The 18,467-nt window shown below is 35.3% G+C and overlaps 1 protein-coding gene across 1 annotated transcript; it reads left to right on the top strand.

The window, feature by feature from the left end:
- Positions 1–834: 834 nt before the first annotated feature.
- LOC124532784 (DNA replication ATP-dependent helicase/nuclease DNA2) lies at positions 835–17,774 on the top strand. Its single transcript, XM_047107856.1, is given in 22 exon segments — positions 835–1,396; positions 1,696–1,835; positions 1,936–2,069; positions 3,249–3,459; positions 4,047–4,274; positions 5,590–5,722; positions 6,831–6,987; positions 7,782–7,897; positions 9,446–9,566; positions 10,234–10,425; positions 10,966–11,066; positions 11,578–11,707; positions 12,038–12,172; positions 13,105–13,271; positions 13,827–13,932; positions 14,407–14,542; positions 15,034–15,123; positions 15,212–15,315; positions 15,384–15,567; positions 15,859–16,044; positions 16,659–16,844; positions 17,414–17,774. Coding segments are annotated over 22 exon segments (3,720 nt in total). The 3' UTR covers positions 17,615–17,774.
- Positions 17,775–18,467: the final 693 nt, after the last annotated feature.

Raw genomic sequence — 18,467 nt, 5'->3', positions numbered from 1 at the left:
GGAGAAGAGGAAGACTTGGAGTGTGTGAGAAGTGTATGGCAGTAAACGACGAGATAAAAAATATGAAAGGAATTTAGAATAAAAAAAACAGGACGCAATAAAGTCCCTGGTCCCAAAACTAATTGGTCCGTCTGTAATCCACAAGCATATGTGATAATTGTAAAGGATACAAGATAATCTGTCATTTTTTTAAGTTTTTGCACAACATTCAGCATTATAAAAGTTATTCAATGCTCTTTATTTTTTTGTGTCTTTAAGTAAAAACTTGAAAGAAACTTAAAAAGTCAGTAGTCGTTAACAGACAACACTATATTAGAAGGGCTACACTAATGTCTAATGTCATTGCGTATATAATATGTCAATAATCAATATGTCAACATGCTTTAAAATGCAAAATGCCGCCAAAACAAAACATCAATCGTGACTTATATATGCGAGACATAAGAATTTGACAAAAAATCTTAATTTTATTGAGTACGTTATAAACAAGCTAATATATTCAATCTATATATTTAAGTTACGTGTTAATTTTATTCGAAAAAACGAGCAAAAGTCAGTCGTCAGATATACGTACTTTGAAAAAGTTGTTTCGAAGTCATTAAATTAAAGCTTAATAATTATAAACAATTGCAATGTTACTTGTTTTAAGTATTATATAATCACGGTATTAAAATATTTGTGGATGTTATTTGCACCCTTATTGCTATTATTATAACTAAAAACAATATTTTACGAACAAAAAATGCCAAAAACACTAAGCTTAAAAAAGGTAAGACTTTATTATTGTATTATTATTATAAACAATATATAATAATGTTTCATAGAAATATTTTTATGTTATAGTCACAAACAAGTTCATCAAAAAAAAATCAAATAGCAATAACACAATTTTTTAAAAGTGCTCCGAATAACCAACCTAAATCTCCAGTGAAGCCACTCTTTGTCGAAACTGTATCTAATTCAAACTCAATAAAGAGAAAAGTTACTTCACCCATAGACGAACAATCAAGCTTGTATAAACAAAAACAAAATGATTATGAAGAAAGAGCTTCGAAAAAAATTAAAATAGACAACAGCAATACAGCATTGGAGAAAAAAACATTAGGTCTCAGCAACAATGACAACCTAAGTTCAAATTCAAGGCTTTCTCCAAAAGTAATTATAAATCGTGACTTTGAAAATAATAGTAATGATGATAAATCTCCTTTGTCATCATTATCTCCCAACAGCATATCAGATCATACTAAAGAAAAAATTTGTGGTAATACTAAACATTCTGCAGAACAAATTAATATTGAAAAAGAGAATCAAGAATATGACACAAGCGATATAATTATAAATAATCATGTTAAAAGTATAGAAGCAAATAAGAAATCACCAAAGAAAAGTCCTAAAGGTAATTTACTCTATTGTTTCATTTGCCTCCATAATGTATTAATTATGGATGCTGGTACCCCTGTTAGGGACTTATAGACTTAACGTAAGGTGTTCATAGAGTTCATAGAGAGAGTATATGATAATGATAGTCAGCTTATAAACTGAATACATATAAAACAAAGAAAAAAAAGTCTTATTCTTTAAAATAAAAATCATACTTATTTAAATTATGCTTATTTTTCCTTTATTTATAGTTTAGTGTCATAATTTTTGTATAAATCTTGGTGAATATTAATTTTTGCGTATTTTATATTCCAGGAAAAATAAATATGAGATCACCATTAAAATTAGAAAAACCATTGCCTAAATATGGATCAAATGTAACTGAAGTCATAGAACTAAGTCCGAATCATGTTGATGATATCTTTGATGATGAGTGGGATCTTGAAGGCATTGAGGTAATTTATAATTTCTTTTTCATTTAAAAACTTGAAATTTTACTTTAGTTTAACCTTTAGACATTAGTTTGATTTTAAAATATTTTAAACAATTTAACAGGAAAGTAAAGAGGACCTAGATTTAAGTGTAATGCAGAGATGTGAAATTCTATCTGTTCATCACCATCCTAGTAAATTGGAGCTTAAACTTAAAAATGATAAGGAAACAGGCACCTGTTTTGTTGAGGGAATTTGGTAAGTACCCACTTCACTATCACTTTTTTATATATGTTAAAAAAAAGTGGTATATATTGTAATATATGGTTATTGAAGATTGACTTTATTGTTTTTGTCAATGTGGTAAACTCACCACTAAACATAATCTAAACAGGATAAAGTAATACATAAAAATTTAAAAACCCAAGTACTATTAATTTGTAGTGATATTATAATATATATGTAGTGACGAGTATACGGACTACGGACGTAATATAATTTTTATTTTTAATTTCTGTAAGATAACTAATAAATAACAAATTTGGGCTAATTTTGCCGCCCCTCTAAATCTGCCGCCCTAGGCTCCAGCCTACTTAGCCTATTGGTAAAACCGTCACTGAGAGTAACTTATGTCCACCCGTGTGAAGCCAGAAAGGGCCACTAGTAAAGTATAAATTGAACCTATTAAAAGAGGGATAGGTCAACTATCATAAAAATTCTAATACATTTTTTTGATAAAGCGACTTATTTTCAAACAATTAATATTTAAATGTATACTGAGCATTCTATAATGGAAAGAGATGTAGGCTTTTCGATGTTTAGATTGTCAATTAAAATATGAGAAACTTAAGGCTTTATGATATTTTCTTATAAACTCGTTGGCTAACAAAGACTTAATTTCACATTTCATTAAATGTCGACAATTATAATTAAACTTAGTTCTCTATTTGCACAACATATGTTTTTGGAGCATTAGCATAAGCTATAACTAAACCACTACTTCTTTACTAGCCATCAATGTAAATAATAATAAATATACATAGAGAGCCTGCAAAGACATTATTGTATTTTAACAAATACAAATGATGATCCATATTTACATTTATATATTTATTTAATGAGATGGCCTAGTGGTTAGAAAGCGTGCATCCTAACCGATGATTGCGGGTTCAAACCCAGGCAAGCAACACTATATATAAGTGCTTAATTTGTGTTTACAATTAATCTCGTGCTCGGCGGTGAAGGAAAACATCGTGAGGAAACCTTCATGTGTCTAATTTCATCGAAATTCTGCCACATGTGCATCCCACCAACCCGTATTGGAACAGCGTGGTGGAATATGTTCCAACTCCTTCCTTAATTTAAGAGGAGGCCTTATCCCTGCAGTGGGAAATGTACAGGCTGTTACTTTACTTTACTTTATTTATTTAATAATAGGTTAAATACACCTTTACAAGTGGGAGAGATTATAAGCGTACTCGCGTGTCGCAACTCAACGGGCCAATACAGTGTTAATAACACATCAGGTTTGTTAGTCTTACGACCGGATCACCTCGTATCCAGTACAAGTGTCGTAGCCGGTGTGTTCTGCAAGAGGAAAGCAATATTACAGGAACGGTGGCGAGGAATTGATTCGGCAAATAGCGCGGTAAGTTTCTTTATTATGTTCCGAGATGGCCCAGTAGTTAGAACTCGTGCATCTTAACTGATGATTGCGGGTTCAAACCGAGGCAAGCACGGCTGAATATTCATGTGCTTAATTGTTTATAATTCATCTCGTGCTCGGCGGTAGAGGAAAACATCGCGAGGATAACTGCATGTGTCTAATATTTTCATAATAATTTTGCCACATGTGTATTCCACCAACCCGCATTGGACAGCGTAGTATAAGAGGCCTTAGCGCAGCAGTGAGAAATTTACAGACTGTTGTTGTTGTTGTTGCATGTTCTGAGGTGATCCATATGTAAACTAATTTATCTAAATCTTGACTATACGGAATATAGAAACAACACCCTTTGCCATTGGAATAAGTCCCGCCCCAATATCGAATATAGTTTATAACATATAACGGATAAAGTTTGGAGAATGTTTTTTTAATTTATAAAATGACACGAAATGTAATATATTTGGAAGAGTCACATTTTTTTTAATCCTCCCAGGGTACATCCATTGCAGTGATGAACTTTTTTCTTTATTACAATAAAATATTTCAATAGTTAATAATGTATATTTCAGATGACTATCGGTATTCTTATTCACGAACTAGTACAGAAGGCTCTTACAAAAAACATAAAAACTACAGCGGCTCTGAGTAATGAAACTGATGATATAATCAAAGAATCGATTCAGCTGTTATACGACGCAGGAATAACGGAGTCTGAGGCTCGCACAAACATGCAAGTGTACATCGGACCGCTGGCTGACTTCATGACAATGTACATGCCTGGGAAGAGCTCTAACAAGGTTGGTTTCGTAAAATTCTCTAGGTAAATAAGTGCATTCAGAAGGGTTAATTAAACTAAGGAGTATTTAACAAATAGGCTGTATATCCTGTATACATAACTGGCGATTATTATTTAACAATAAACTGTGAGAAGAAAGTTGTTGATATATTTTTGTTATTTTTATTATTAATTGTATAAATTTAGATAATAGGCTATTTGACAATGCGAAAAATACATTGTGAATTATTGTAATCATTGTATATTATGAGTTTAAAAATGGTTATTTACTAACGAAAGTTGAAAATAATACTTAATTTATTCAAAAATTCATAAATAAAAACGCAATTTTTCAAACGTTTGTCACGTGACACAAAACGCTCCTGATTGGCCGGGCTTATGATGAAGTCACTTTCTTGTAAACTTTGCTTTTCTACTATATGTACCACAGATTAAAATACAGGAAAGTGATGTCACCGACCCCATTACAGCGCCATATTATCCAAGTAGCGTTTTTACATTTATTTAAATATGGAATTTTTAATATGATATTTTTCGGCAAATATGTACTAGAAATAAAAAACACATTTTTTACTGGGTTCCTTAACTTCTACTAAATAATATAAAATGGATTTTAAAAACCAGTCAAATAGCCTATTATACATCGCGAATCAAAATACAGAAATAAAGTAGCCGTGAAGCATACCGGCATCAATAAGCATTTATGTATTGTATTTTAACGTAATTCATAAATATATCCAAAATCAATATCAGTTACTGTAAGCAGAGACTAAGGACTACGAATATGAATATCAGTGATTGATGAGAATGTTTTATTCTTAGAGATTGATGGATTGATAGAAATACAATTTGACTTTTGTTGGAATAATACAAAAACTCTCCTCACAATCAATACTTAACTCTCCTGAAGTGGTTCACAATCAAAACTGATACAAGATTGATTATTTTTCTCGATCCTTCCAATTCGACGATTAAAGTAAGAATGACCATTTCTAGGCTTACTCCTAGTATTTAATGCTTACACGCCCCTCCTCCGACTGTAGAAACATCCGGTTTTGATTTATTTAAAAAAACAATTTAGTTTAGTCAAAACCGGATGTTGACAATCAACGTAAATTGTAACAACTATTTAAATCGAATCATTTATGCTGATAATACTTTAATACATTAAAACAATAAAATATGATCATATTAAAATAAATATGCTAACACTTTTTTGCAATTACGTATCAATGAGTTCCTATTTGCCGTATAAAGTCTTCATAAGAAAATACAGAGTAGTTCTTCGTAATTATAGTATTTTCAATGTTTTACAGAGTAATGAAAAAGGCAAATGGAATGGTAAAATAGATAAAGTTCTGGACATAGAGGAAAACCTCTGTTGTCCCAAATTAGGCTTGAAAGGAAAGATCGATGCAACGCTGCAAGTGACAATACACGAGCGTGGAAGTAAGTATTGTTATTTGAAAACTGTTTGATTAACGTCATAGCCCAATAAAATAGTGTTGTTAGAATTAAAGGCGGGCTTAATGTGTAAAGATATACTCTATCAGTTAAACTTCATACTAGGAATACGTGAAGATAGTTTTACGATACCAAAAACAAATCACACATCAATTACATATGTTTTTTTTTTAATTTGAATCCCACGGTTTGAATTTGAAACCTAAGAGCTTCAAACGAGTCTCACGAGAGATGAAATGGTCCCTTGATTAAAACGCGTGTACTGTAGACGATGATTGCGGGTTCAAACCGGTCGGCGGTGAAGGAAAACACCGTGAGGAAACCTACATGCGACTAATTTCAATGAAATTCTGCCACACGTGTATCCAACAACCCGCAATGAAGCAGCGTGGTGGAATATGCTCCAAAACCATCTCTTCAAAGGGCTAAGGCCTTATCCCAGCAGTGGGAAATTTACATACTGTCAAACTAATGTAAAAATATCACTCAACCAATGATACAGTTAGGTATGTCATATAATGTATATAAACGTTTTGTTTTAAAAGATGTGTTGCTAGGTTGATGTTGAGGATATTAAAAGTCACTAACTGGTTCACGATTTATTAACGAGACGGTACAATTATACGGACTGTGACGCACTTGAAAGACACTCTGTTTTATATATGCAATGCTCCGACTTTTATACATGGTATATGCCAAAGAATATGAGATACACACAGGGCCGTATTTAGGTTAGGGCAACCGGGGCAACTGCCCTGGGGCCTCCACATTAGTGGGGGCCACAGTTATCAGCAACTTAACAAATACCAAGATATAGTCAATTTATAATTATGTTATTATTTAATATTTTAAAAGTTACCGATACAAGTAAATAAATCATAGCTTACTGATTGAAATAAAAGAGTAATTAATTCATGATAATATAATTATTAGGTTGTTCACGCTTCTGTTTGTCTAGGGCCCCCACTGCTTTGTGGTCCGGGGGCCTCATTACCTTTAAATCTGGCTTTGGATACACATATGTGAAATATTTTAGTCATAGAATATGTAACTTTACTGTTTACTTTAATACCTATGTGCATATACGGCACAGATGTTTCCGCGATAGTACCCCTCGAGTTAAAAAGTGGTCGAGCCTCAATGTCTGCGGAGCACCGCGGACAACTCTTCTTGTACGGAATGATGCTAAGCCTGCAGAGACGAGAGGACCCCACCACAGCTGTACAGAAAGGATTGCTGCTTTATTTGAAGCGAGTATAATATAAATAAATTATGTATGAATATAATATGTAATAGTTCAAGTGTTAAAACATGTCGATTGAATTTGGTCGGATATTCATTTCAGAGATGATTAGAATTAATTTTTATTGACATAGGAACTTCATGATGAAGTTGACTTATTTTTAATAAATTTTATTTGCATCCAATTTAAAACTATTTTCAAATACGCTGAAGAAGTAGAACTTTTCACTCACGTATCAAAGTACACGAAACGTGTTTTTTTTTTAAATTTATAATGAAAAATTTAAATTTCGCCGAAAATATTGCCATTGTAATAAATAATAATACAATTTGGTACTCAATTATATGTATGTTACTGTATACACTAAAAGCTATAGTTAGATTGACATGATCATTACTATATCTTAGATCTGTCTTGATTGAGTCCTATTAATCATAACATCTAATAAATACAAATATGAATTAAATTTTTTTTTTTATGTTATAGGTTGGAGGATATTAACTATTCCTTACATCGTCAATGTGCCACCAACCTTGATAATTAAGATGTTATGTCCTTTGTGCCTGTAGTTACACTGGCTCACTCACCCTTCAAACCGGAACACAACAATACTGAGTACTGCTATTTGGCGGTAGAATAACTGATGAGTGGGTGGTACCTACCCAGACGGGCTTGCACAAAGCCCTACCACCAAGTTAATTATTAATTTAGTATTATGTCGCACTTAAATAAAAATAACACTTGAAATGTTGATTAAAAAAAACTTACTGCAAAAAAATAATGAATAGATTGATATTTCAGAGAGCGCACAGATCTAAAGGAAGTCAGCTGTGGCTACCCAGAGAGACGCGATCTTATAATGCTGCGCAACGAGCTCGTGCAGCATCTGGCGGCTGGACCGCGGGAGGCTGACACAGGTAGACTCGCTTTACCCGCGGGAGGCTGACACAGGTATAGACCGCGTCGTGTAAAAAGAACGCTGGAACCTATCCGATCCGTAGGCGTCCTAAGCACGTCCTACACGATCCCGTCGACAGACTCACTGCCGACAACATTACCCAGTTAGGTACAGTCAACACACACCGACCCCGCCGGCGGGGTCGAGGTCCCTATTTACCGACACGTCGGCGCCTAGGCGTACGACGTTGAATGCACACGTCATTCCTCCCTGGAGTCGACGACGGCGTCCTAAGCCGAGGTCCGGCCTCATAGGAGGCACCCTTAGGATGCGCGTATTCTGAGCCCTTCAGTGGGCTCCCATCACTAGGCCTGAGCATATAGCTCGCCTCTCCCACCCGGTGACGCTGTAGAGGCCAATAGGGCCAACAGCAATACACATTTCGAAAAAAAAAAAAAAAAAAAAGAACGCTGGAAGAAAGCGAAGGGGGTGTGCTTGCGCATGTATACGAGCAAGAAAGCACTAGGCATATTGTTTATTTTTAAAGTAGCCTCGCTCGCGGGTTTACAAATTAAATTTTGATAGGCACACCCTAGGCAGGCTTTGTTCAGTTCTTTTATTTTTGCAGCTAGTTAGAAAGACAGTAAGAAATTCCGAATCTTTTGAACCTTCTAATATTTAGATTCGAACCATTTTGTGCCAATCTATAAAACGGACCACCATTTTATAGATTGTTATAAATTATTATCAACTGCACTAATATCATCCTCTCTCTTCATAAAACAATTTACGTCATAAATATTATTTCTTTCTTTCCTATGTAAAACAATTTCGTAATAAAAACTTTTTTGCGTGATGGTATTTTGAGAACAAACGTAACGTGGACACGGCGTGGATAGCAAAGGTCGACTGACGAACCAATAGCGCACCGGCGAGCATGCGACGCTTGACCCGCCGCACCTCATACCACCAAATAGATCGATAAATAGTCTAGTGCGCAGGTTGACTGCTAGCGTTCTTTTTACATGACGAAATTATTTCTTATTTTTACCCTAGCGAATTGATCTTGCTTGAAGTTGTTAGATATTGTAAAACTATGCACGCTTGTTTTGTTATTTTTTTATAATATATTATGGCGTTTTATCTCTTGCAAAGATATAATATCTCTTGCATAATTTTCATAGTGAACATCGCATTAAGTCAAATGTTGTTAATAAATAATGACACCGTATGGATTTTTCGTTGGTGACTACCGAAAAACAACTGAATCCCAAAAATGGTATTGTCTCATGAGAAATGTGCAAATGTGAAAAGCAAAGTTTACAAGAAAGTGACTTCTTCATAAGCCCAGCCAATCAGGAGCGTTTTGTGTCACGTGACAAGCGTTTGAAAAAAAGGATTTTTATTTATTGATTTTTGAATAAATTAAGCATTACTTTCAAGTTTCGTTTGTAAATAACCATTTTTAAACTCATAATATACAATGATTACAATAATTCCCAATTTATTTTTCGCATTGTCAAATAGCCCATTATGTTATTTTTTTTTTTGTAATTTATTGGAATAGAAAAGTTAGTGGACATAGAAGATGCTTCCCGGCTCTTGCAGCAGAGCTTACCCGAGCCAGTGCATCACCACGCCGCGTGTGCCAAGTGTCCCTACCTAACGCTATGCTCTATTCACTTGTGGTAAGATCTCATCTCACATCTCACTCAGCAGTCTCATCTTTATCATATGTAGTGTAACGCCCGCTATTTTTTAATCACATCACTCAATCGGTACTTAATAAAAGCGAACAAATAGTTTTTACTTTTTGTATCGACCAATAATAATCAATCTACATTTGATAATTAACTACATTTTTCATTAAAAAAATTATTGGTACAACTTATTTTGGATCTATAAATATATATTGTCGATTTTTGTTTATATTCTTGAATATCAAAAATTTTATTAATTAAACTTTTTTTTATTACGATGCGATATATCTCACATGAGTCGAGATGGCCCAGTGGTTAGAACGCGTGCATCTTAACCGATGATTGCGGGTTCAAACCCAGGCAAGCATCGCTGATTCATGTGCTTAATTTGTCTTTATAATTCATCTCGTGCTCAGCGGTGAAGGAAAACATCGTGAGGAAACCTGCATGTGACAAGATTCATAGAAATTCTGCCACATGTGTATTCCACCAACCCGCATTGGAACAGCGTGGTGCAATATGTTCCAAACCTTCTCCTCAAAGGGAGAGGAGGCCTTTAGCCCAGCAGTGGAAATTTACAGGCTGTTGTTGTTGTTGCTGTTGTATATCTCAAATTCCTCGGTGATATAATATTATTTACTTTATATTGGTACAGGCACACAGAAAACGGTCCACAAGTATCGGAATCCCATCCATTGACCAAGCTAAAGGAGGACGCCCTCGGTCACCTGTCTCCAGCGCACATAAAGTACTTCCTACACTGGACCAGCCTGTTGCGGCTGGAAGAGAGAGGCCAGATGTCGGCCTCGCCTTTGCACGCCCTTTGGACTGACAGCGTCGACAAACGGTATATGTTTATACTTGACATACCAAACTTGCAGCCATTGTTATCGTCTGATATATAATTCAGGAAAGTCAAGTCCACAGACATTTTTAACTTTGCCGTTTAGTAAATACAAATCGGGTAGAAAAAGCATATTATTCGATACAAGATTATGATGACTTTGTATTTTTTAAATGTTAAAAAAGAGTAACTACTGAGTTTCTTGCCGGTTCTTCTCGGTAGAATCTACTTTCCGAACCGGTGGTAGCTTCACTTAATTGTAAAATGACGATTCGAAAGTGCTTGTAAAAGCCTACTTGAATAAAGTTTATTTTGATTTGATTTGATTTATGACTTAAGTAAACTATAATTTTCCAGCTGTAGCTACTAACATACCGTACAAAGGAACTCCTTGAGTATTCTTTTGCTAATGGTACTTCTGTGGACAGTTCTTAGACTGTCACAAAATAGTTCAAAAACATTCAATTTCATAAATATAATAGAATTAAGTTAATGTTATAAAATAAAAAATCTTAACAATAATAATATTGTATTTGTCTCCAGATCAAAACGAGGAGCTTGCGCTGCAAATTTGGAGCTAAAAGATGTATCCAATTCCAGTGATAAATTTTTACATGTATTTACTAGAGAATCACCAAACAAGGGTATGTATCTTTATAAAAATACTAGTTATACTTAGTCGCCCGCGGGTTCGCTCGCGTTTGAGAGTGTTGGTTGTCATGTGTTAAGAAAAAAAAGTAGCATATATTCTTCAAATTTCACTATATTCGGTTCAGCGGTATGGTTGTGAAACGGCGACAAACAGACAGACAGGCTTACTTTCACATTTACAATATTAATATAGATAGATTATAATATAGTGTTTATTAAATGCATATATATTACTAAAGGTATTAATTTCGGGATATTTACCTTGTATTTTTTTATTTTTATTCGGTAGAGCTCGATATTTCGACATTATCTACGAATGTCTGGTTAACGAGACTGAAGTTATGAACATTATCTACTTCAGTCTCGCGTTCAGTCTTCACCGAACAAAAATAAAAAACATGGTAAATATCCTGAAATTAATACCTTTAGTAATAAAAATAACCGTGTTCATTTAAAATCTTGCTTATATATTATATGTCATAATATCTTCTGTGTACATTTCAGCAAATAATGGGACGACAAAGGGACCTCAAGAAGGCGAATTTTCAATAGTAAGCATAGAGAATAGACCCTGGATTGCTGCGGGAGTAGTCACTGTATCAAATAATACTGAATTACATATACTTTTGGAACGGTAATATATATTAATTTGTTTTTATTCTCTCATAGTTCGACGACCTCCGTGGTCGAGTGGTGTATACACCGGTTTTCATGGGTACGCCACTCCGATGTCCCGGGTTCGATTCCCGGCCGAGTCAATGTAGATTATCATTAGTTTTCTATGTTATTTTGGGTCTGGGTGTTTGTGGTGCCGTCGTTACTTCTGATTTCCCATAATACCAGTGCTTTAGCTACTTACATTGGGATCAGAGTAATGTATGTGATATTATCTCATATTTAGTGTATTTCATTTAGTGTGTATTTCATAGTTATATTTGTTTTTAATATATTTTGTTCGTTACAGAGATCTTAGTCAACGCCTAAATAAGCATACTCTATTCCACGTCGACACATACGAGTCGTACGCGACGACCGTCCAGAATCTAACTAACTTAGGCGTGCTCATGGAAGATAGCGAGCGGGCTTTGCGGCTCAGAAGGTAAAGTATAGTAAAAAAGTAAAAGTAAAGTAACAGCCCGTAAATTCCCACTGCTGGGCTAAAGGCCTCCTCTCCCTTTGAGGAGAAGCTTTGGAACATATTCCATCCGATGATTGCGGGTTCAAACCCAGCCGAGCACCGCTGATTCATGTGCTTAATTTGTCTTTATAATTCATCTCGTGCTCAGCGGTGAAGGAAAACATCGTGAGGAAACCTGCATGTGACAAATTTCATAGAAATTCTGCCACATGTATATTCCACCAACCCGCATTGGAACAGCGTGGTAGAATATGTTCCAAAGTATAGTATAAATTGTATTTTTTTTAAAATAGTCCAAACTATGCCTAACGATAATTTCATCGGTACTGGAACTGTATTTATTTGTTTGATACTTGTAAGCAACTTCTTACTTTGTCAATTTGTTTTCAAAAACGTACCTATATTTGTATTTCTGATGTTTGTTTACAAACGGAGAAGCGTTTTCGTATTGTTGGATTTTAATGATCTTCTCTACCGAAACTTATAACTGAGTGAAATATTTATAAGCTTGTATGTTTATTGATATTGACGGCCATTTCGATTATATCTTGATGTTATTAAGTCGTTAAGAGACGAGATGGCCCAGTGGTTAGAACGCGTGCACCTTAACCGATGATTGCGGGTTCAAACCCAGGCAAGTACCGCTGATTCATGTGCTTAATTTGTCTTTATAATTCATCTCGTGCTCAGCGGTGAAGGAAAACATCGTGAGGAAACCTGCATGTGACAAATTTTCATAGAAATTCTGTCACATGTGTATTCCAACCCGCATTGGAACACAATGGTGGAATATGTTCCAAACCTTCTCCTCAAAGGGAGAGGAGCCCTTTAGCCCAGCAATGGGAATTTACAGGCTGTTGTTGTTATTAAAAATAAATGCACATTGTCCTCAGATTAATAATCGATAAAGAGATAGCAGAGTTCGCTCCGAAGCTCCCGCGCGAGGTGGGCAGGCTCGGCTCCAAGCTGATGCGCTCGCTCAACATCGAGCAGCAGCGCGCCGTGCTGCGGGCCCTCGCCGCCGACCAGTACGCCCTGCTGAGGGGCCTGCCCGGAACCGGTCAGTACGCTCACACACACAAGTGCTTAGCGAATTTGACCTAGAAGTAAAGTAAAGTAACAGCCTGTAATTTTCCCACTGCTGAGATAAGGCCTCCTTTTCCATTAAGGAGAGGGCTTGGAACGTATTCCATCACGCTGTTCCAATGCGGGTTGGTGGAATGCACATGTGGCAGAATTTCGATGAAATTAGACACATGCAGGTTTCCTCACGATGTTTTCCTTCACCGCCGAGCACGAGATGAATTATAAACACAACTAAGCACATATATATAGTGGTGCTTGCCTGGGTTTGAACCCGCAATCATCGGTTAAGATGCACGCGTTCTAACCACTGGGCCATCTCAGCTCTTTGAATTTGACCTGTTACTATTTTACTATTACGTAATTAATTATCCTTTAATAAATTTAAATATGTATTCGAGTCAGTGCGCACACACACACACACACACACACACATAAGTGCTGAGCGAAATTGACCTGTTACTGTTTTACTATTACGTAATTAATTATCCTTTAATAAATTTAAATAGTCTGATAACATTTTTGTTTTCAGGTAAAACACAAACAATAAGCGTGCTGATTCAAATGTTGGTAGCGCTGAAGCAACGTGTCCTTGTAACCGCACATACACACTCAGCTGTTGACACCGTATTGAACAGGTAAATGTTATTGTACGTAACAAAATAAATAACATACTATTTGGAATTGTAGTTATAAACATCGATAGAAATATTGAGAGTAGATCAAGCACAAAAAAAAAATTGTCTATGCCTTTTTGGCTGTTTGTCTGTAGTTATGTTGATCTGATCTATAACGGAAAACAATGAATGAATGTCAGACTGAAATGACACACAAGTTATTACTATTAGATCTGTCTAATATAAACGATGTCATAAGGTCTTACAAAATGACTTATGAATAAATAGGTCTTTAATAATGTTTTACTGGCTATATAGATTTTTGTTCCTTTTTCGTTTGTGTGTCAAACGAGTTTACTTGTAAACTAGAATGGTCTAGAATAAGTCAGTACGATAATAAAATCCTTTGACATCGTTACATTTTGTTTGCTTTTTTCTACATAAATCTATCAATTACATTATACAAAATGTATGACCGTATGAGTGCGTGCGCAGACTGCCGGCGTCGCTGCGGGTGATGCGTCTGGGCGCGGCGCGGCGCGTGGCGGGTGCGGCTCGCGCGCGCTGCGAACACGTACTCCTGCAGGCGGCCACTTGCACGCAACAACTCGAACAGCTCTACGACTCCATGGTACTTCCTACCGTAATAAAAAAAGTAAAGTCAAATGCCTGTGCATTTCCCACTGCTGGGCTAAAGGCCTCCTCTCCCTTTGAGAAGAAGTTTTGGAACATATTCCACCACGCTGTTCCAATGCGGGTTGGTGGAATGCACATGTGGCAGAATTTCGATGAAATTAGACACATGCAGGTTTCCTCACGATGTTTTCTTTACCGCCGAGGACGAGATGAATTATAAATACAAATTAAGCACATATATATATATATAGTGGTGCTTGCCTGGGTTTGAACCCGCAATCATCGGTTAAGATGCACGCGTTCTAACCACGGGGCCTACCGTAACACCATCGATATATCATCCTGTCGTACATACGTTATTGACTAACACCATTCAGCTAAAATACATGTCTTTTTTTTAATTTTGTAAAGATACTTCTTATTGCGTCCTTTGGATTAGTTTATATTTTTTTATATAATTATAAGAAAAAAATATACAAATTATAGGACGTGGTAGGCGTGACATGCCTGGGAGCCGCGCATCCGATGCTCGCGAAAACTACTTTTGACGTTTGCATAGTTGATGAGGCAACACAGGTAATAAATATACAATTCTTTTTTCTTCATAGTTTCAAATTTTATAATAAGTTTTAATATTAGAATTATGTTCTAATTTTTTGTGTAGGTTTTACAATGTACTGTTTTAAGACCTCTATTCGCCGCAAAGCGTTTCGTGCTAGTTGGTGACCCTGAACAATTACCTCCCGTTGTTAAAAGCAGAACTGCCAGGTATAATTATAGCCATTCGATATTTAATTTCATATAAAAACTTTTTATTAATTTCGTAACTTTTTCAGGCGTTTGGGTATGGAGGAAAGTTTATTCCACAGACTAATGCAAGAAAAAGCAACTAGCACACTTCGGCTTCAATACCGCATGAACCAGCCGCTAGTCGATGTGGCTAACAAAGTGGCTTATAATGACAGTTTGAAGTGTGCGAACCAAAATGTAGCACAGGCGAAATTGAAAATAGATTTTCAGGTAAAATATATAAAAACTTTTTTTATTGTACCTATGACATGAAACTTCTTCAAATAGACAAATGCCACCTTAGTCTACCCGTGACCACGAACGCTGTAATGTGCTCGAAACGTCGGGATGTCAAAAATAATTAATATCCGCGATTCAAATCCGTTATGACTAGTTTTATTTAAACATGAGACTAACTTCATTTTTGGTTAAACCGGATAACATATTATATAAAAAAATGTTATTACAACAGTAAGACAAATGTTAACATATTCAGATATTCTTAAATGTTTACACTTTCAGAAAATAATGTCTCGGTGCTCAATAGAATCCCCTTGGCTGGTTAAAACTTGCAGTCCAGAGTTTGAAGATGTTGCTATATTTCTAAACTTAGAGCTGGGAGCTGCTGACAAGTCAAACAATGACAAAACTTTAACCAATGTTGAGGAAGCATGTGTTGTTATGACTTTAATAGAAACTTTAAAAGAGGTAAATTGAATAATGTCCAAATATCACTGATTATCCAAAACTACTTTCTATTCTTTCACTTGGTGGGTAGGGCTTTGTGCAAGCCCGTCTGGGTAGGTACCACCCACTCATCAGTTATTCTACCGCCAAATAGCAGTACTCAGTATTGTTGTGTTCCGGTTTGAAGGGTGAGTGAGCCAGTGTAACTATAGGCACAAGGGACATAACATCTTAGTTCCCAAGGTTGGTGGCACATTGACGATGTAAGGAATAGTTAATATTTCTTACAGCGTCATTGTCTATGGGTGATGGTGACCACTTGCCATCAGGGCCACCTGATGGGCCACCATATGCTCGCCCGCTAACCTATAACATAAAAAAAAAAGAAAAATAGAACACGGAGATTTGAAACATAGGTTTATTTTATAAAGTCAATAAAAACATATAGGCATAAATATGTAAACATTTTACTCATACGAAGTCGGAATGAATACCTAGTGCTAAAATAAAATACATTGAATAGGCATTATGAAATTATTACTTTATTGTAATTAATTATAGCAAGCTTATTTTAACTTCAGTACTAAACTCTTATTTTTAAACTTTTTTAAACCAATTAAATATTCATTATACAGGGCAATGTGTCGTCAGCAGATATTGGCATCATAGCTCCATTTCGAGATCAAGTGGCACTCTTACGAAGATGCCTTAAAAGCCAGGATGTCGAAGTCAGTACAGTGGACCAGTTCCAAGGGAAAGACAAAGACGTCATTATATACTCCTGCACAAAACGTAACATTCAAGATGGCAAAACGGTCAAAGTGAGTTATTAAGTTTGTATAAATTCCTTTACAATATGTTTAAATACATCCTGTACCTACGTACTACAAAAAATATTTATCGATAGCTTATTTTCATCAATAGCAACACTGATAAAATTATAAATATATTTACTAAATTCTTAAGTAATGGTGGTATTTGTTATCATTATTATTTTAGTCTCAACAAAAGAAAAGACTTAACTTCAACAACAACAACAACAGCCTGTAAATTCCCACTGCTGGGCTAAAGGCCTTCTCTCCTTTGAGGAGAAGGTTTGGAACATATTCCACCACGCTGTTCCAATGCGGGTTGGTGGAATACCCATGTGGCAGAATTTCTATGAAATTTGTCACAAGCAGGTTTCCTCACGATGTTTTCCTTCACCGCTGAGCACGAGATGAATTTTAAAGACAAATTAAGCACATGAATCAGCGGTGCATGCCTGGGTTTGAACCCGCAATCATCGGTTAAGATGCACGCGTTCTAACCACTGGGCCATCTCGACTTAACAGACTTTAAGACTTAACTTAATCCGGACAAAATAAATATTCTTTTATTTTTGTGACAGGAAGGCGAGGTTCTAAATGACAAAAGACGTTTAGCAGTAAGTGTGACGCGCGCCAAGCACAAACTCATTGTCATAGGAGACTTGCGCGCCTTGCGACGGTATCCAACAGTCCTGCGCTTAATTGAAGCATGCACAACAATCTCTATAGATCAAGAAACAATATCGTCATTAATGAAGAAATATAAAAACGTTATTGAATAATGCAATAATCTTTATAAAACATTTAAATTTTAATCTTAATTATGTTTAACAGTATTTAAATTATGATTATAATCGTGGATAATTAAAAAAAATGTAAATATTATTAAGATATTTTCGATTGTTTAAAAAGGTTGCACTTGTTTAAATAAGTTGATAGGTCTCGAAATAAAGATTTTTGTAAAAAATTTGAACTTCCTTGATTAATTTTTATTTTAATTTATTTCCCTTTTCCCTGGGGTAAAATATTTTAAATTTGTAAAATCATTATCAGCCGATTTCGTCGTCGGCCATGTAATGGTAATTGACTTTATTTGTCAAGAAATTCCTAGTAGTTGGGCAGTGTAGCCGTCATACACATTACACATATTGTGCGAGTTCTTCGCTCAATATCTGTCTCTCGTTAGAGCCTGATTAGAACTTAAGAATAACTTGTATGTTTATACAATCGTTTTTTTATACAACAGGCGAATAGGTGGTCACGGTCTATAATCAGGTTGTTTGCTGGTAGAATATACGATGAGAGGTGAGTAAATTTATCCAGACTGAATATGAATGGCAATGATTGGTAAGATTGAAGCAAGTCTATTAATTTATACATATAAGCAAGCAAAGTGAATGTAGCGCGACTTATCGTTAATTTGATTGTCGATAATAATATACAAACGAATAATTTATTTATTTTTGTATTCTAGGTTCAGATTTATAGTAATTGCCTTCTAACGTGCGATTACTAATAAAGATTAGATTACATTTAAAATAATATCTAAAATATATGACCCTTCATCTCTGCTTCCACTTATATTAGGACTGGTTAATTTAAGTTTAGAAAATTGAAACTGAGTTTCGGATAAAC

This window comes from Vanessa cardui, chromosome 10 (genome assembly GCF_905220365.1).
Source record: "Vanessa cardui chromosome 10, ilVanCard2.1, whole genome shotgun sequence".
NCBI lineage: Eukaryota > Metazoa > Arthropoda > Insecta > Lepidoptera > Nymphalidae > Vanessa > Vanessa cardui.
Note: the sequence above shows the minus strand (reverse complement) of the source record. Positions and strands in the feature narration are given on the sequence as shown.